Source organism: Serinus canaria, chromosome 2, assembly GCF_022539315.1.
Source record: "Serinus canaria isolate serCan28SL12 chromosome 2, serCan2020, whole genome shotgun sequence".
Taxonomy (NCBI): Eukaryota; Metazoa; Chordata; class Aves; order Passeriformes; family Fringillidae; genus Serinus; species Serinus canaria.
The window spans coordinates 35,354,150-35,375,286 of NC_066315.1; the positions used below are offsets into that span (position 1 = coordinate 35,354,150).

Genomic DNA, 21,137 nt, shown 5'->3' on the forward strand with positions numbered 1-21,137 from the left:
CATAAAAATGTCAAGTTTTTCACTTCTTCAGGGTGAAGATAGGGGCCAGATGGGAAAATATTGTGAGAACACATCTCCTCTTATGAAGAGAGACTGTGGGAGCTGGACCTCTCAGGTTAAAAAAGACAGAGAGGGGATCTCACCAATGCTTACAAATATTTTAAAGGTGGATGCCAAGAGGATGGTGCCAGATTCTTTTCAGTGGTGCCCAGTGACAGGACAAGGAGCAGTGTCCATAAACCAAACCACAAGAAGTTTCACCTCAACACAAGGAACAACTTATTTTCATTGAGGTGACAGCGCACTGGAAGAGGCCGCCCAGAAAAGTCGTGGAGCCTCCCTCTCCAGAGACTTTTAAAACCCACCTGAACATCTTTCTGTCACCTGCTCTGTGTGACCCTGACTTGGGAGGGGTTGGACTGGTATCCCCAGAGGTCATTTCCAACCCTGGTGATGAAGACAACCTTCCAAACACAGAACAGCAAAATGATGTGCACTAAACAGGGTGTAATCCAGCACACCAAAACCAGCCACAAAAGAAACGCCCTAGAAAACGATTATTCTAGCATCTTTCCACAATAGCAATGCAATGTTGCAGCAACATGTCTCAATCCTGACTGCTTAAATCCCTCCCTAGGGAGAAGACAAGCAAGCTACTACTAAATAAGATCACCAGGTGTAACACTCTTCAGAACAAACAGCTGATTGCTAACTAACACTTTTTCAACTAATCTCTACCTGTGTTCAGAAGAAAGGCAGATCTGGGCAAATTAAAATGAGTTATCCTGAGTACTATTTTTGCTTTTTGAATGCACTTAAATAGCACATGATAACCTTTACACTGCATTAATTACTTTAATGCACTAATTACTTTACTTTATTACTTTTGCTATACTTTTTAATTTGTGATTTTATCAGAGCTGCTAAGAAACACAGAAATTTTAAAAAATATTTTAAGTTGTTTTAATTACATGTGCCACTAATTAAAATATTCCAAAAATATCTTGAGTTAAGTAGTCCACAGTATTCCCTTCATACAACAGTTAATGAGCTGAATCAATGACTTGGGGGTGGCCACAAAGTCTGTCAAAATTTTAGGATTAGCACAGTTCTGTCAGACTTCACTTCATAGCAGAAGCTTTTCTTTTTCCCAGCTTCTTCTGATTTTCAACACTGAACAGACCAATTAAGAGGGGTAATTGTAAAGAAAATACCATTTGTTCCAGAAGAGGCTACTGTCTAATGCTGCTTTCAAACAGTGAGCTTTCACAAACTCGTTCCAAGTGCTTAGCTCATGACTTCCGTTCGTGAAGCAGTTTGAATTCAATCCTCTGGCAAGAAATATAGACTACTTAAGTGTTATTTTTTATAATTCTTTGAAAGCAAGTAGATGCTATACTTAAATCTTAGCAAGTTATATTCATAACTTTTCCTAATGTAATTTTTAAAGAAAAAAATTTCCCTGTCCTGTTCTCTACGTACTCAAGCTCAAACATTCCCTTGAAATTCCCACAATCCATGCCAATAAACCACACTGAAAATAGATTAACCTTTTGTCTAGTCTTATCACTGAGAACCTTTGTACAACATAATACAAAAAGCACAACAAAAAGTACTCTGTATCTTCTATAAACAAGGAACATAAAGTACAGAATAACAAGAAATTTGCCATAAATGTAATTTAATTTGCAGCACGGACTCTGATTTTTAAACACTAATAGCTATATAAAACAGGTACTCTCAAAACTCTGCATACTTTTAGTAACTTGATTTATTTCAGCACAGCAAGGAAGATTCTGCTATCCTCTCATATTCTGTCCTTTTACCAAGAAAATCTATAATCTGATACTTAGGTAAGCTGTTTTAAAAATCAAACTATTTTTCTTATTAACACTGTGCAAAATAGTTCTTTATTTAATGTTTGTCATTCTCATTTGTTTATGTTTTACATTTTTATGACACCCATATGGGTTTTGACACCTACTAGAAGCAGCCCACAGCAGAGACAGCCCCTGAACAGCTGCCTATGACTTTTAGGCAAAAATTTAAAAAAAAATTAGGTGATGCTGATGACCAGCTTCAAGAACCACTCTGAAGTAGGGGCTGTAACCTAAGTCCTCAAAAACATACAGGTGATTCGTAGGCAACTGTTTGTTTGGAAACTGTTAAGAACAATTTTATTATACCCTAATATACTGGTAATTATTTTCAGTGCATTCTCACAGTCAAAACACATGCCCAATTTGTTTTTTCTTCTAAACGAAGGTTTGTAGTTTTACCATTGCCTATTCCAGAAAATAAAACCAGTCAGATGAATGGCCTCATCCCCAACCTGCTGAATTAAATGTTATTGCAGCACAATCAAACCAAGAAATAGAATAAAGTAAGGAACAATCCACCCTGATAGATAAGGTTTTCATTAATGGCAATTCAAAATGTTATCTTCTCTAGCTGCTGATAAAAATATTTGCACAACCGGTGTGTTTATGTTGAGGTATTCATACAACTACACGAGGTGAATGTGTGGAATATAAAACACTAACTACTATTTTCTGTTTCCTTTTCATATTGAGCTGAGATGAAAATTTTTCTTCTATTCCAGAAGGCTGCAGTTTACTCTTAGACTGACATGCTTTGTTAAGTACTATTTGTAGAGTTTATTTCAACTTAGGCATTTTTCAATGAGCATGTTTTCATACTAGATATTTCCCTACCCCAAGCACATATCTCTGTGCAGGGAGATAGAGGGATCACTAGTCACAACAGGCATGACTCCAGGCCATCACTGGATGGTGTCCAAGAATTAAAGCTGCACGCATAAAAGGCACAAATGTTGAAGGGCCCTCTATCCATACATGTTTCTATGAGAAAAAAAAAAAGGCTGCAGCCAGTTCAGACTACTTTTGGCATATAGTTTTCAGGTAACTGTACTACCCAAACATGGTCTTGTACTTTCACTGTAACCTCTTGAGAATAGATAGAAGGCAAGAGAAAGTCATTTTGGTGTCATTTTCAGAGCTCCAGTTGTGAAACCCACTGGTAGAGCATGTGATCACCCTAAGAGGGGGAAAAAACACTTTAAAATGCTGCAGGAAAACTGACACGCTGTTGTCAGACCAGAGATGGGAAAATGCTGAGGATCCTGACAGGCAGTGCATGTGGTAAACAAGGATGTTACACTGGAACTTTTCTTCTTTTGGAGTTTTCAGTCAGTGTAAGTCAACATGGTGTGTTACAAATAGAAGCAGACTTCTGCAGACCCTAGGTTTCACAGTATAAGAACCTACCACACTCAAAGCCCAGAACGATCAAGAACCAGACGACAAAATCAAGCCTGTTGTTGAGTTTCCAAACACATTCTCAGAAGTTTAAGACCAACAGCATCAAAGTTACTCAGAGAGAAAGGTCAAAGGCAGACCACACTCAAGTTTCTCCACCCATCTCCAGCCCCCAAACCAAAGGACACTTACACAAGACACATCATCTGTGATTACATGACATCTGACACAGAGACAGATATTAGAGTAAGTTTATATGATACAAAACACTCATTTGTAGTTCCTGCTTTGGAAAACTTCCAAGAACAACTTCACAGTCCTATGCTAACCTAAATAATTTGCCTCTCCCCTCCCTTTTCACCACTTTGCAGAAGAATGAAAGACTGCTTAAGCTCTGCTACCACCTAATATCAAACCGTGGCCTTAGGCAGTAGATTAGAAGCCAGTGAGTTTCAACCATTATTGTTAGAAACCTTGCAAATGAAAACAAAAAAACAACTCAAGTAGAAGCACATCATTAAACTCCATCTTAAAATTACATAACTCTAATATTTCATAAAAATTTATCTACTCCACTTGCTTAAAAGAACAGGGTTGATTCAGGCAGATACTCCATTTCTCACACACACAGTCCTATCCTACAGCAGAAATACATTTGCATTCAGTAGTTCATGTATCTGTATTTCCTTCACCTACCTGTCAGCTGAAAATGCTGGCATTCACAGGGGTAGATAATTTCCAAGTCATATAATTTGCATAGTTTTGGCTGTTAATTAACCTCTTAAAAGAAAAACAGAACTACAAGAAAAACATATCCTAATGTTTCTGTCAGTATTTTAACCTTGCTTGTTACAGGTCATTTTCATTGCTTCTTATCCAGTGAAAAAAATCAAGACAATGCACATATACACCAAGGAATTGCACCTTACTTCTGCAGCCATGCTACACAACGAAAAGAAAGAACTTGGCATTCTGAACAGGCATCCTGTGACAACAAAGCACTTCCCAGGCAGGCTACATATCACTACACTCTACACAAGAGCAGGTCACAAAACCGTGAGGTCAAATGATTCCTCTTTTCTTCAATTATCCATCCTACTTTTACAGGTTACTTTTCCCAAAAAACAAGGCATGTGTCAGGCATCATAAAAGGAGCTCTAGTGGGTAGGACAGTCATGTATGTATGACTATATAAACATATAAAACAAACATACATACAAAAACCAGCACCAGGGCTTTTCTGGACACATCCAAAACACCTGTATATCAGTAGAGATAATAAGGGTTGCCACAACATGGAAGGCTGAGGTAGAGCAGACACTTCTGAGATCTCTTCTGCAGGTACATTCAGCCTGTCTTTAGATTCAGTTCACTCTGGCCAACTGCTGCAGCAGATCGAGCTTTAGGCCTGCAGGTTTTATTTGTGCTTGTGGCCATTGCAGAGGCAAAGAGCTAATTTTCTAAAGAACTTGCTCCGGAATGACAGATCCCCCAACAACTCTGCAACACCTCCAGTCAACATGGAGGAGAGCATTGCTAATACTGGTGTGGCAAACTTCCAGGGACAGGGAGCTGAACTTCTCTGACAGCATCCAAAGCACCGCTGGCATTGCTGTTCCTCCTGCCGTTCAAACACATACTGTTTCTTTGGCTTATGTAAGATCCAGCAGAGAGCTTTATAGAAGGAAACATATCTCACTGCTCCCCCATGGAAGGGGTGGGATGTCGAGACAGGAAACCAGTGTGATACCCTAAATGTGTGGGATATTTTGTACAGCCATTGCAACAGCAAAAGAGAACTTTCCAGATGACAATAAGGCTAAAATGCAAAGACATAATCAACAATTTTTCAACAGTCATGGCAATTTTTCTGCAAAATTCTTCTAATACTTGTAGACACAGACTCATGAACCATGGCACTTCTAGTAATTATTCTTGAATTATATATGCAGTAAGTTTAATACTTGAATGATTACAAAAGCAGTTTTAACACATGCAGAGTATTACAGAAATTTTATCAACCTTCAGGTATGAAAACCCCATAAATAATCTGTTCAAGTGCATGCTATAAAAAATACCATTTTTAAATTATGGCTGGCTAGATGTTGGAAGTTAAAAAAAAAAAGGAAGCAAATTCATTATATGCAGAGTCAAAAACCTTTCAGAAATAAAAGATATGACTGCATGCAGCTATATTTGCCCTTCCAAAATAACAAATTTGATAAACTTGATCCAAAAACATTTTTTACATCTCTGGGTGTAGAAAAACAGCAGGAGGCATCCTCTTCCATGTATTATTCACAGTGTTAGTTTGAGATTATAGATGCTGTGAAAGTTCCCTTCCTGTGCTGTAAAAAGGTGCAGTAGGTAGAAAAAGGAATCAATATCTTCAAGTCATTCCAAACATAGCTCCACAGGGTAGCTGGATACCAGCTGGTCTTTGGATGATCCTTGACTATGAAACTTGAAGTTCATCAGAAGAACATTCCTGTTCAGTGATGATGACAAGCTGTGATGTCCTAACCCTTTCTGTCCTCCTGGTTCTCTCTGGTGTTCTATAAATCCTCCCTTCACCTTTCCTTTTTGTTCTCATTATAAAAGCATTCAAAGAACTCCTCTCTTGAGCTCTGTTTCTTATGGAGTAGATTAACTTGACTATTTACATCCCTGATTGCTGATTATAATTTGCTAAACTTATGGAAAAAAAAGAATAGAGAAATGTCTATGGACAGGTCATAAAATATTCTTTACTTGCAAGGTTTTATTTTAATAGATTTACCATTCTGTAGTCTAAGCAGTATTAGATAATAAACTTTAAATGTTCTTGTGCTTGTAGATGGAAAGGAACTGCAAACAATGTTTGCAGTTCCTGGAAGAAATAAATGAGCTGGTTGGTTACTACAGGAAGAAATAAATGAGCTGGTTGGTTACTACAGGATCAGTACTGCTGCAGATCAGTAACGGCCTTTGCAACCTTGCAGGTGACAGAAAGAAGAGGAGAAAGTGTTCTTCTACAAGTACTCCTCAATACTGAAAATTATTCCCCTGAATGAAAGAGCACTGTTTAAAAAAAAAAAAAAAAAAAAAGGTAACAGATACAGCAGAGCTATAAACCAAAATACAGCTCCTGGAACTGAGACAAGGAGCAAAGGAAATAAAAGCCATCAGGCAGTACCATTACAGGGTTCTGATCTGGCAAAGACTGCACAGCAGCACAGAATTAAGCAGAAGACCTCTTTCTATCGATCCTCATGTTTTAGCCAACACAGCAAGAATGGAACAAAACTCTGCAGTTAGCAAGGGACAGAGGAGAGAGCTGAGGAATGCCATTAACATGCTGTTTCTGGAAGCATCCTTCTACCATGACTTGGGACATCGCACTAATATGAAACAATGAGTAACAATGTAACCAGGAAAACAACCTTAGCTTTTTGGTTTTCTTCCTCTCCTGATTTATGTTCTTCCTTTTAACCTACCAACAATACTTTGTGGGGACACACTGGTGAATGAATGAAATGTCAGCAGACACTACACAGAGATCTGAGGCAGGAAAGACACATCAAGTGCTTGGGATGAAAAAAAGGCCTTGCCTAGATTATCTGCCCACTCTCATGAGCAACTAACAGAAGAAGCAGATGACCTGAAGATAGGACAGGGAAGGAGAGAATACCAATTACCCCAAATATGGTACAAAACTTAGTCTGCAGCAATGGATTTAAATTACTTAATGATTTATTAGTTATAGATTATTTTAGTATATAAATAACTACAGAACTTCCTGAAAATGCTATTCACTGCCCCCAGGTAAGCTGCCTATGACACAAGCAGCTCCTTCATCTACGTGCTGGGTAGATCCCTGGTCTATTATGCTGCCTGCTGTTTGATGACCAGGTTCCTGATGGAAGGTTCAACTTTCTCCTTTGTCAAGGGGACCAGCATGGATGGAGCTATTAAAATAAAAAAAAAGAGGACAAACAGCAAAATCTTGAAACAAAACACGGATTCGTCATGATTGCTAGAAGTTCTGTAAGCTCTAAAAAAGGCTTGTTTTGGTCTCAATGCTTTAACTAACTGTAATTTCATTTTCATTTTGTCATGCTGACTTTTCTTGCTTGTGCTCCCTTCTCTTCCTTCATTAAGGCAGTGCTGTATCTTCACTTTGCCAAAGTAAAATTTAAAAAAAAAAACCAATTCTTTCTTCTCTGCACCAGCTGGAAGCAGGTACAGGACTTCAGCACAAAGTGAGAGTGGACCTTAAGTATAATTGCATGACTGCAAAATTACCAAGAATGACTTATAGGCAAATGCTCATCATCTTGAATTAGGCCATTAAGTGAAGTTCATTGTTTGAGAATATGGAAACATAAAACATTTAGGATGACTTCACAACAGTTCAAGACACAGTCAGAATTAGATTTAAGTCATGTAAACAGGCAGTTACCTACAAAACCTGAACATTCAGAAGTTCTAACATGAGTCAGTTTACAATTGTAAACACTTTCACCCCCATCCAGGTAACTTTAGTTCTGAAGTTTAATGCATTAGAATAGGCAGACTTCTGCTTCATACTTCTCAAACTTATATACCATTTCAGTAACTTACTGAGAAAAATATTTGTTCCAGGCTGCCCTAAAAAGGTAGACTTTATTCATGTAGAAAACAATCTGCTTACATAGTACTGTTCACTCAATTCACATATATATATTAGTGTAGAGATAAACAATGAAAATCTCAGGTTTTATTCAATTCACAGTAAAGAGCATCTCATTATTTAAGGACAGAAGTCATCAGCTCAGTCATTAGCTTCAGCTAATAAGCAGTTTCCAAATCTACAAGAATGCTACAAACCAACTATTTTGTCCCTCTTTTATTTGCATATCACTGCTGGTGCTTCCTCTTCATCTCCCTGCACCCACACAGTTGGCTATAAGTCTCATCTTCCCTTCTCTCCCAGCTACTCAGTCCCACCACTCTTACATTAGCTCTGGTTTCTGTGCTGAAGTGGGTCAGTGCTGCATAATTCATCAACACCAGAATCACAACTGAATTAACAGAGTTAAACCTGTATATTGCCACCCCCTGGGAAGAGTGCTAATGTCTGTACTAAGGAAAGAATAATATTCCCTGATATTTTGGAGTTTAAACATTAAGATTCTTTTCTCTTTGTACAAAGGATAACACCAAGACACCTTATTCCAGATGTATCTTGAAATGCCAGATGAGAACTTGTCTTCCACCCCCAACAATGAAAAGAAAACAAACCTCCCAAAAATCAGCACTGTAAGCATGCTTCCAGTGATGTACTGTTTTGTTTACTTTTTTATTGATGTGAAATGTTCTATGATTCTATTGTAATACAGGTTGTTTAAAAACAAATATTATAAATAACTTTGAAACAGTTAGTCACTGTAACTAAGGCAACGAGTCTCCCACTCAATTTCCAGAAATAGGAGTAAGGAATAGAGGTAAGAACTAAGTGAAAAGTTGGCAGGAGCAAGAAATCAAATCATCAGATACTAGTTTGACCTCAGGATGGCCCAGCTGATTAGAGAAAAATATCAGGAATGGCAAATGAGAATCAAACTTGCTGACAAAAGATGAGGTGGGGAATATGAAGTATACAATACCATATATATTTAATTTCAATATTCATATTCCACAACCCATTTCAGCGAATGGAACAACCGTGGGAATCTGGGAAAATAACAATCCATGCCAGATAGCAGACTGCTAGTTCAGAGTCTCAACAGCTACTAGTTTCCTACAGGAATCATCTTTTCTTGTGGGTGCTAAAGAAGTTCACTTCTTCATAGAGACGTGTCCATTTGCCTCATTTTTCCCCTGATATTTGCCTCCAAATAATGGTCAGAAACCTTTGATGCTATCTACATGAATAGACCTTTATATCCTCACAGAAGGCTGCTGAGTTAACAGGATCCGCCTTGAGGATCTGACTGCAGAATCAAGGCTTGCTTTGTTTCTCCCCCACCTTTTTTTTCCTCCTTCTTTTAAAAGGTTTATTTTCCTCACTGAGGAGAACTGCTTGTTCACAAGTCAAAAGTTCCAAAGTTATCATGGGGCTATCTGATCCCCCCAAACGAACATGTTGTAGAACCAGGTTCTCTCAACACATTCTAATGGAAGGGCTGGTAATTACTGCATATAACAAGATAAACAGAGTTCAAGTTACTCAGAGTTGTCCATCAGCTAAAGAAACTTATCTTCTCAGCACATGTAAGTTCTTAGCCTGGGAACAAGAGAACTAACAGTAAGACTTCAGGTGTCTTGGTAAGAATTACAATTTCTTAATTTAATTATCTTGTATGCAGTTTGAAAAGATTAGATGCAAATTTTAGGAAGAACATGCAATGGACAACAGAGTATAAAGAACTGGTTCTTAACCACTACAAGATTAATGAAAGAAATTATTGGGGTTTTTTTAAAGAGTAACTTTAAAGTAACTACTACCAAAAAAGTCAAAAATAAAACACACATCTCATTAGCCTACATCTGAACAGAATTTGTAGAGCAATACCACATAATTCCATTCCCACCATATCCCTCCCTCATTGAACAGCAGCAGCTCCTTTTCATCACCACAGGAGACCATTCCTCCTCTTAGTGTAACAAGGAACTAGTTGGGACATTTATTCTTGGCATAAATTCTAAAAGAATGAAGTCTAACGCTGGCAGTAATGAAAATAGCAACCATAGAGGCATTCAGAGCCTTCACTATGACACTGCAAACATTTGTTTAACTGCCAATTGAACAAGATCCATCTTAGCTACAAGAAAGATATAAATGGGCAATAAAGAAGTCAGTGCTCTCACTGTTCAAGGACTTTAAAGATAAGTGGTCATCCTAATATCCTCATGCAGTTGTTCCTACTCAGATCCTTACCACTCATATCTGACTTATGGAAATAAATGCACTGCCTCAAGCACAGTCCAGCAGTCATACAGGAAAATCCCATACAAAATCCTTCCACATGCCCATCATTATTAGCCCTAGGACATCTTCCTATTACACATTTAAGATTCAGAGAAAATGGGAAATGCATAATATTAAAATGCATAATATTAAAACTATGACGCACTGAAAGAAAAAAATAAAGCTTTACCAAATACAATGACACTGCCTCCAATGAGTTTTGCCAGAAATAGTTATAGCTGCAAACCAGAGGGGAAAAAAAACAAACCAACAAGCCAGTTTTGATTCATTTCACACCTTTCAACAAAACTCTGCTGAGATGTAGGCTGATGTGAGCCTAAAAGATGACCTATAGGCACATATGCAGGTAAGGCTTGTAACAGAAAAGGAATAAATCCCTGGGCTGTTGGGCAATCCAAATTTCACCTGCATGCTAAGAAAAACTAAGCTGTCAATTACCTCTTAGGTGTAAGAGAGATTAATTCACCAGCCCTTAAAGAATTTATCCGTTCTGGGAAACAGTTAGTGTTCCTAGAACCTATGATTGCATAACAAAAACCCCAGAAGATACTCAGCCTTTCACACTTAGCTAGGCAGAGGTGAGAGGGCTTTCACACAGGGGACCAAGGCATATCACTGTGGATACCCACAAGCAAGTTACTCCTTTTTTTTTTACCCCTAACCCATACCTTCCCTTCCATGCATTCACCCTAAATGGGGAAAAAAAAAAAAAGATTTGTGATAAAACATAAGTGACCCTTGACCTAACTGTGCTGTCAGTGCAGTTTCTTACAGGTGTAACACAGCATTTCAGGAAGAAACAAACTTTTATAGGCTTTGTCTCACTTAGCATTTTTGTAGTTAAAGCATCATCTCATTTAGAAGAACCTGGTATACAAGCACCAATATATGAACACAACACAAAAGCAAACAAACTTAAGAGCAAATACCTCAATTATAATGTACATTTACCATATTTTTCATCTCTACCTTGAACAGTTTAACACTCAGAATTTGCAGATTTGCTTCCTTTGTTATTAAACAACTGCACAACACTGCACAAAAACCCAAGAGCAATGAAAACAATCTACAGCTTCTAATTTGACACTTGAATGATTGCTTTTCTATACCTGAGTTACAGTTTGATATTGAGCATTACAGGTATCAGCTTTGCCCAATACCGTTCAATGTAACTTTCAATGCAATTTTTGCAAATATGGCTTGTGAGTTTTTTTGATACCTGATATACTTTGTAAGCAAACATAAGTCACTTCTGAAAGTGCAGTATACACCCTCAACTTTGTTGTCAAAACTTTGAAATATATTCCTGCCTGGTAGGATGGCAAAGCAACACAGCTCAAGTAGCAACACAAATGTATAGACAACGTATTGCCTGCCTGGTGGTTGAACCCAAGGAAAGGCCTACTTTTCTCAGTGCATGAGAAACCTGTATTCTGAAGGTTAAACGTGTCAAATCAGCCTCCACAGACAAACAAATATTTGAGCTTCACAAACACATTAAGCATCTGCAGGATCAAAGTTTTGTTTATCAGGTACTAAGTAAATTAAATCAAGCAAGCGGAACTGGGATTTTACCCTCCGAGCTCAACTAAGAGCCTCAGAGCAAAATTTCTCACCTCATTGTAACTTCCCGAGCACTGCTTTGACACCAGCTTGCAGTAACTTGAAAAACTAAGCAAGTACAAGAAAACACTAAGCTTCTTGTATGGCATAAGTCTGCCTGTCCCCAGCATAATTCTGACATTTAATACAAAGCCCTTTTACATTATCAAGGAATAAAATCAACAGGTTTATGTTGAATTTGGAAAAATAATCTTGATAATTCCATTTAAGTAATACTTTAGTTAACACATTTTTTTCCAGAAAGTTATTAATCTGACAGTTGAAGAAAGAAGCTAGCAAATCACTTCCCTCCGTCATACCAGCTGAACAGTACAAACAACAGAGCAGCCTTTGCAATTCCCTGTGAAACACAGCCACCCCTGAAGACAGAGTCACTCTAACGACTACAAATGCACAAGACAACTTACTTTACTCTGACCAAACACACCACTATGGAGCAAAGCAAACAGTTCAAGCACACAAGAAGCATGTTTCATGAACTACTGAAGAGGAACCCTCTTCTCTCACACAGTCCCACAGGCTGGTTTTCATAAAAAGCAGGTGGTGCCACACTCGGGGTACAGCATCCTCAAGTCAAGACATCCTGCAGCACACTGCAACAGTGACCTGCAGGAATGCTCTGTATACCAAATCTGAGGGATTTCATGTTAACATGATTCCTCATGACTTTCTGGCATTCTCACACTGTTATAACAGAATTCAGTTTGAAATAACTGATTTGTTAAGCAACTGACACTTTAGCAGCAGAAATGCAGCTGCTGCTAAAAATCACTCCCCCTACAAAAGATTGTCCAAAACCAGCATTCCCTTCCTTCCTTCCATCCTTTCCCTGCCCTAGCATCCTCTCCTTTATGGGAAAGAATACTTCCATTCCCAGTGTATCAATTCCCCCATACAGATCTGTGAAGCCTCTAAAAAAATCCACCTTCTACTTCTTCTGGACTAAAACTTACATTATGACAGAAGCTGAAAGCCTCACATGCATTACTCTGTCAAACCAATGGTCCCCCACAGTTCAATATTTCACTTCAACATCTGTCAATAGCAGGATCCTTCCCAGAAGAAAAGTTCTGAAATACAGTACTTTCATGTTAACATATTGATAATGGGGTTTTTGCTAACTACTTTGCAATGAGTACTTGCAGAGGGTTGTAGTTCTTGGTTTTAACAGAAGGGCTTATTTAACAGAAGAGATGAACAAGTGCTTATTTCTGTGGGAAGTCTCCCATAGAAGAACAGCAACAAATCCTGAAAGAAAATCTAACGCAAAGGACACTGTCATCCAGATCCACAATTGTTGCTGATTCATAGATGAGGTTCTAAAACAATATGAGAAAATGTATGAGAAAACAATATGAGAAAACTTCACAAAGTTTACATACAAGACAGGAGGACATAAGAGATCCCAGCCCCATATCATCAGATATTCCTTAGAACAAATCCGGAGAGATCATGCAACCTAAGTGTGAAAACACAGATGTGTATGTAACTAATGAAAGGACTCGCAGGTAAGGATGGGCTGATACAGATCAGCATAACAAACAGACACAGAATACCAGCTGCCTTACCACCCCCAAGTTTCTACAGGCTTTTTTACTGCGGGGCTTTTTTTTTTTTTTTTTTTTTTTTTTTTTTTTTTTTTGGAAGGGGGTGGGGTCTTCAAGTGTTACAGTTGGTTATCTTTAAGGAAGAGTAACAAGGAGACCCACAGCAGGATGTGTGAGTTTTTCACATGGAATTTGGCCTCACACACATAAAAGCACGAGAAAATACCATTCCTAAGAAACATCTTTTCATAGGCGGCAAACTGGCAGCGCAGACCCTCCCACCTTTGTATCCTGATACCGCACAGGAGACAATAGGTAGGACAGGGGAGACACTAGGAAAGGACAGAGCAGCGAAGACAAGTATTTTACACCAGCTGGGATGGAAACCGAAGAGCCTGGCAGACAAAGAAGGGTGTGATGCGACGAGAGCAACAACCCACTGAAGGCACCAAGAACCTCCTTCGCCTTCAGCAGGGGAGCGCGGGCTCGGGAAAGCTCTGTCATGACCGCGGGAGGCAAAGACACGACGGCCGAACAAAAGATTTTAAAGGCCTGGAAGGGAAAGGTGGAGGGACGAGCAGGCGGCTCCCGGGCACGTGAAACTGCGCAGGGCAAGGGCCGGCTCCAGGTCCGGGGGAGCGGCGCCAGCTCCAGCTCCATCTCCCGGGCACGCCGCCTCCCGCCGGCAGTCTCCAGGTCGATCCCCTCACACCGGCCAGCTCCTCAGGCCCGGGGAGCCCTGTCCAGAGACCTTTCCCTTCCCAAAACAGGCGCGGGGCAAGGCTGGCCCGTGGGGAGCCCTCAGACCCAGCCCCATCACCCCTCCCGGGCTTCCCCTCCGCTCCGGGGCGGGGGCTCGGCGGGGACCCGCCGGCGATGCGAGGCGAGAGGCGGGCGGGCTGCCGCGGCCACCTGTTCGGCCCTGTACCTGCGAGGGACGGCGGCTCCCGCCCGCCCTGCGGGGGCACCGGCGCCCACACCGGGCGCACATGGCGCCTCCCACCTAGCCCGGACCCCAGCGGCGGCAGCAGCCATGCTGCCTCCCGCTGCCCGCCGTCTGTCACCAGCGCACGCACGGCAGCCCGCGGCGGCGGAGGGCGCGCCCGGCGGCACCGGGAGGGGAGGAGAAGGGAAGGGAAGCTCGGGAATGCCCACCTGCTCGCGGAGTTTCAGGAACACCATGGCGAGCGCGCGCCGCCGCCTCCGCCCGCCGCCAACGACTCCCGGCTCCGCGCGCCGCGCGGCCACGCCCCCCCGCCGCCACCGCCCGCGCGCCGGCCGCGCCTCCGGCCACGCCCCCCCCCGCGCCCGCCGCCGCCACCCCGCGCAGGGGCCGCGCGCCCAGCCCGCTGGGGGCGGGGACTCCGTGCGCCCCGCCCTCCAGGCCCCGCCCCGCCGCTCGCGCCTCCGAGCAACTTCCCGAATGAACCTGCCCGCCCGCACCACCAAGGGCCTCGCTGATTGGCCCTCGGGAGGCGGGACAGAGTAAGGGCGGCGCTGATTGGCGGGCCGGGCGCGGCGGGCCCGGCACGGGGCGATAACGTGGGACGGGCACATGGGAGCGGAGAGGAGCGGGCACGGCCCGGGAGCAGCGCGGCCCTCGAAAGTCCCCGGGCGGGGGATCGGCCACTCGGAGCCCCGGGACGGGGGTTACCGGCACAGGCGGCTTGGCCCGGGGCGGGATTGCTGCGGCACCAAAGGCAGCTGTGAGCTCCTGAGCCCAAGGGAAGGATGGAGAGCTGGAGGCGCATCGTGCTTGGGAGTGTCAGCAGACCGGATAAACACACCGAGAGGCGCTCGGACAGAACGCCAGACGGAGCAGACGTGGACACATAGAGTACAGAAGACACTTAACTCGAAAAAGACAAAGATGGCTTTGCAATGTATTTATTCAGTGTTCACCTCTTTTGGCAGAGGACCAGCAGAGATTCTGTATTTTGATAATTTACAGGCTTATTGTGCGCTGTACATCAAGCACAAAGTGACATATCAGGATAGGTGCGACATAGTGGGACTTGAAAAACCTCTTGTGAAAGGGAGGAGAAGCAGCAGACAGGACACTGAAATCAGACTGTGCTGCGCTTCCATAAGATAATGTTGCAGCCAGCCAGCCCACCATGGGAAGAGTTATTTTCTCCTGAATTTTCATTTTATAAAAAATAGCAGACTCGAGAGACTGAGGCTTTTTGGAATTGCATACTGCTACAGACTACACTGATATGAATGTTTCAAGTTTCTTGATTTTCTTGTAGCTTCAAAATAGACTGTGACTTCTTAATACTCCACATACACTTAAATCTACTTAGACTTTATTATTAAACGAAGGAAAATGAATGTTTAATAAAGCAAAGTGTGTTCTGTGTGAGCACTCATTTGTGTGGTTTTACTCTTCGCTCATGTCTTGTTATTGATTCCAGCAGGAGCCAGGCACACGGACACGTTCTTTTGGAGACTGGCAGCATGAGAACAGAAGGGTTTTCTATGGGTGCTAGCTGAGGCTGACTATTTTAGTTAGCTTTGAATACCAGTGATCTGATGGAATGTGTTTGTTTGGGTTATTTTATTTTAACCAGTTAAGAATTGTAGTCCGATTTTACCAGGCAAAGGGAAAAAAAATCAACATTGCCACACTTTCTAAATGAATGTTTTTGACATCTGGATATGTCCAGAAATGCTGATTATGATAAGTAAATTTTTAATTTATTTAAAATTTTACTTATAAATTTATTTATTATTTGTGTACCTAAGGGGTTTTTTGTTGTTTTTGTTTGTTTGTTGGTGAATAGAAGTGTTTTGTAAGCTGCAAATATGAAACAGGGAGATTTTGACACTATGCAAAACAGTTAAGGACTGTGATAACTATGCAGTAAAGAAACCAATGGTTGTGGAAATTAGAGATAATTTTATCAGTGCAGTCAGTGAAGGAGAAAATGACATCAAGAACATTGCCTTTGTATCAAGAACATTGCCTTTCTCTGTCCCCAAATTAGACTGCTCCTTTTCAAAGTGGAAAGAATGTCTGGGAGCTGATAAAGTGCTCCCTGTGAAGCTTATCAGTTTATAGAGTTATTCAGAAAAAAACATCTACTTTCAGCTCACCTGCTATTTTGAGCAATTTATGTAGACTGTTTATCCTACATGAAAATGTCTCACCTGTTCTAAGAGTACCTGGTGCAGCTTGGAGCTAGGTCCTGATTTAGTGGGGGAAGGCAAAACCAATCATTATTGGTTTTCCAGCTCCTTGCTCAAGTAGTCAGGATACATCCAGGGACAGGCCTGCTGGCTGTACCATCTGCACTTAAATGTGTCATCAACCAACAGCTCTCTGACCACTGATCTTTACTTTTTTCCCCCTATGGTTTACAAGATAATATAGCATGAAAAAGTTCAAGTGGTAAAATGCTGAAGTAAAAATAGGGATCGTGGAGATACCTGTTTCAGTTTAAGCACAAGAGGTTGTTGAGGTGGCTTGCATGCATGAAGTGGGATAACACAGAAGCAGGGGTTTTCTGGATATTTTTACTCAGGTCACAATATAAATTGCTGCCTTATTCTGTGAAAAGCAGCCCAAATGGTTATTAGAACGGAAACAAAAAAATGAGAATATCATCAGTATCAGTATTGTCTGATCTGCTAGTGTCCTACAAAATACAGTATTTGACTGCAGAGTGACAGAAATAGAACAGAAATGACACCTCAGAAGTTAGATGTAACAGCACTGCAAGGAAATGAGCACTTTTAAATGTTTTGTTAAAGGGTAAGTAACTGCCCGAGCCTCCCTTAGGAACATTCACAGAATATTTAACACAAGTCTGAGTATTGACACACAAACATACCCAAAGCCACAGCATTTCTGATAGCATTCAGAAGATAGATATGTCTGCAGAAGTCAGAAATTTCCACAACACTTTTTAATTGGATAATTTGTAAATTATTAGCAGGCTGGCTCTCCTGAGGGCACACTTTCAGCAGAGAGCCATAGGCTTTAACTGCACAGCTCCCATTAATGTTAATATTAAATCTTCATGCTGTAACCTATCCCACAGCATGTAACTCTACCCAGGGTTTTAAAGATAGGACATGTGCTGCACTGAAATACATAACAGGATCAAATTGAAGAGACCATAGAAACCTCATGCTGGAGATATTTTCTGAGCTCATCAGAAACGTCCTCACGATTTATTTACTTTGCCAGGAATGCCTGTATACTTGGCTCTTTCTGACTGAGGGCTTCAACCCCAGTGAAGTAGGTATTCATTCTTTTTTCATTGTTCAACGTGGGTAAACAGGCACAGAGGTCAACAGGCTTACAGAAGGTCATGGCATGAGTCACTGCTGTGGCTAGGAATAGAATCCAGGAGTCCTCATTGCCACTGATCTCCCCAAACACTGCCCTGTACTCCTAAATTAAAGCAGGGCTAATTTTATTTTTGCACCGAATAGAAGGTGTCTGAAATCAATATAAATGTTATAGTTTCCTACAGAGGGATGCATTTCTCTTTATGGTCCTGAATCAGCACTTCTGGGGAGCTAGATGGAAACCACACTCATTTTATAATGGTATGCTGGGAGCATCATCATAAAGATTTTTACACATTCTGTGACACATTTTATCCATCAAAATCTAAACCAGTCAAGGTTTTGTAGTTCTGTCCCAGAGATTACATTTTGAATTGTTGGCTGTTCATAGCTACTGACTGTAGTGGAAACATACTAAGTATCATAATGTCTTCATCAATCAAATATCATCGATTGGCACTTCCAAAGCACCATTATGCTTATGGTGCCTCATTTGACCAATTAAATACCTGTCTGGTGCAGATAGGAGATGAGAGAACTCCTGTGCCCTCTTTATTCAAGGAACAAATGTAATATCCAGAGGAGGGTGGGGTAAATATGAGTGTCCTTTGAACAATCAGCAAGGGACAGGCGCCAGCAAAACAGCTCTAAGTTCCTATCAGCCCTGTATTCTAAGGAAAATTCAAGAAGTGAGAGAAAACAGAAAATTAAGAATATATAGAATGAGGCAGCAATGACAAGAAATTACATCACTTGCATTTTGATTGGAAAAATGTTGCAGGAGGTTTGCAAGATGTTTGGTGTGTCCTTATGCTGTCTATTTTACAATATTACTGGTAAAAAGGGGATACAAAAGATGATTTTACAAAGTAGCAATTTTATCTGGAATTGCATATTAGAAATCTTCACATTTCTTCTAGTTTGAATAGCATGCAACTTTTTTTCCCCATAAATTAAATTTATTTTATTCAGCAGGTTAGGGGCTCAAAGATGCATAGGAGAGGTACAAGGGACCCTGGCCTCTGGGCTGACACAGAGGAGAATTTTATCTGAAATCTTATGATTTCTTTTTTTACTGTCTCCAAACTGTCCAAGCATAGTGAAATGAAGTTGTATGCTTTTGGGAATGAGATCTTAAAAAACTATTAGTTCTGAGGAGTTGTGAAGCCAAAATGAATATAATAAACATTAAGGAAATAAATTTTATCTTTAAAAATACCTGAGGCATGAAAAAAGAAACAAAAAACCACAATTAACATATTTTCTGCTATTAGCCCACCCCAAGATGACACTTTTTTAAAACACAGTGAATATCAGTACCCTTATACATTCTCACATCAACCTACCTAAAATTAGTGTTTATAGACTAGAATATTTTTTTACATATCTCTTTATATAAACAAAAGAGAATGTTTTACTTACATTTTATTTATTCAACAAAATACTCTGCTTTGTTTACATAAATAACCAAATGCCTCAAAATGTTTTGGGATTTTTTTCAGGCTCATTGTATATCAGAGTGGACAGTATTGAGTAACTGGAAACTCCAGTAGGATTTGATTTTGCAAATTATTTTTTCTGGCTTGGCCAGTTCTTCAAAGACTAACACACAACATGAAGCACCCAAGCCCAATGAGAGGGGGTGAGTTTGGGTCAGTCACCCTGTCTAGCTGAAAGCTTTATGCACCACAGAAGTCTTGTTGGGAGGTTTCACTTGCTACACAAGGATATTTTGTTGAAATGCATTTCAGGCAGTTCTGTAGCAAAGTGTAAAGTGGAAATAGTGAAAGTATGAAAATGGAAATGCCAATTTTCATGTGAGAAGCAAAATAGAAGATTTCACTTCTGAATGAGAAATTTCTGGGCACCCAAACCCCTTATTTTCTGATGGTGGATGATATAATTCTAATATTGCAACCAGCTGCCTGTTTAGAGAAGAGGATTTCTGCATACATAAATTTCCTTTCCTGATGAGATGAAGATCCCTTATTGACTATATCCTCTGGTTTTTGCTTTCAGACTTGTTTGGTCTCGATTGTGGGAAAGTGGTTCCAGTGAATAGTTGATGTATTTGGCTATAAAGCCCTGAAGTGGTCTCCAGGGTGGGGGTAGGGAACCTAGGGAAAAGACATTTTATCCACTAGCCAAATTGCCCTGGAAATGAGACCTCTACATGTAACACAATATGAGTTCAGAAAGGAGGACAAGTTGGGGTTCTGCTTTCACAAGTTCCCCTTTCACACTCAACACTCCAGGAGTAGGTGCCATTAAAAAGGGAACAGTGTCTATAAGGAAAAGTGAAGAAAAGCTTATTTTTCCAATACCACAGTTGCTGCATTAATGGTCAACTTTCTCAGCTCTCATTCCCAGGACAGCTATATAAACCAAAATGCAGTAGCTATACACACATACTCTTACCTAGTAATAATGTGGTGCCTTATCTCATCTCATGTAAATGGCTATTACACATCCTAATATAGTAATGTAGCTGCATTGCCACACATTGAGAACCTCCAAAAAAACTTTTTAAGTTCATAAAATACACTTGCATGCTCCTTAATTGCTACAGCAGAGAGCATTTCACTGTCCAAACACAGTGGAAAGACAATCACTGTGCAGCCATTGTGGAAATAAGATCCTGTCATAAAGAATATCCATCCTTAAAGCTGATTTTTTTTCTTGGAAGTACGATTTTTTTTTTAATACTTTGATGATGTGCGTGAGCCTACAGCCACACAGGTATGTATGTAAACTCTTCTCAGAAAAATACTTCTATCATCTAAAGGAATAAAATGCTTGAGGCAGAAGACAGGAATCTCTGGGAAATACACTACTGTGATGAATACATTTGTCAGCCGAGTGCCACAGTGATGAATTTCAGGAAAGATGAAAAGGTTTTCCATGACAGCAAGAAATTTGTAACTCAAAGAAGAGAAAATGAAGCAAACAGTTTGCATTTATCTTTGCATCTTAATAGACAACTTTATTCCTGTTTTCAGGATGTTGTCTTCATTCTCCTGCTAAAGGATTTCCATTTGTATAAAATATTAAAACAAAATGGAGTCGCACAGGTACGGGTTAGTTCTGTGTCAGTGGCAGCAGTCAGAGAACCTAATATAAGGATATTTTAGTCTGAGATTTTTCATTAGTATGGATTTTGGAGCTGCTTTGGGCCTGACACTTGACATGCACAGAGAAAATGCATTAAAATACCTCCAACTTTATTATTAATTAGGATTTGATAATTTGCTGTTCCTGCCCTCCCCTAGAACATATGCCACAACAAATGAAATCAGAAAGGCCTTTCAGCTCTTTGATGGTTGGGTCTGCCACTACAGTACTGGAATCAGTGGGGTTTTTTTTGTTTTTTTTCTTCAGTAGGTGCAGAGATTGAGCCCTGAGCTCCAGCAAGCTGCATATGGTCTGTTTTCTGCTCAG

The 21,137-nt window shown here is 40.6% G+C and overlaps 1 protein-coding gene across 2 annotated transcripts in view; it reads right to left on the minus strand.

Annotated features, from left to right (window-relative positions):
- The window catches only part of ANKRD28 (ankyrin repeat domain 28), a 119,943-nt gene extending 105,294 nt beyond the window's left edge, over nt 1–14,649 (minus strand). Inside the window, exon 1 of one of the 2 annotated variants that reach the window (XM_050971631.1) lies at nt 14,556–14,649. In XM_050971631.1, the coding sequence (XP_050827588.1) occupies nt 14,556–14,582 (27 nt within the window). In that variant the 5' untranslated portion in view covers nt 14,583–14,649. The remainder of the gene's footprint in view (nt 1–14,555) is intronic. The other variant, XM_050971630.1, reaches the window with a different exon arrangement.
- Between the last annotated feature and the right edge of the window lie 6,488 nt (nt 14,650–21,137).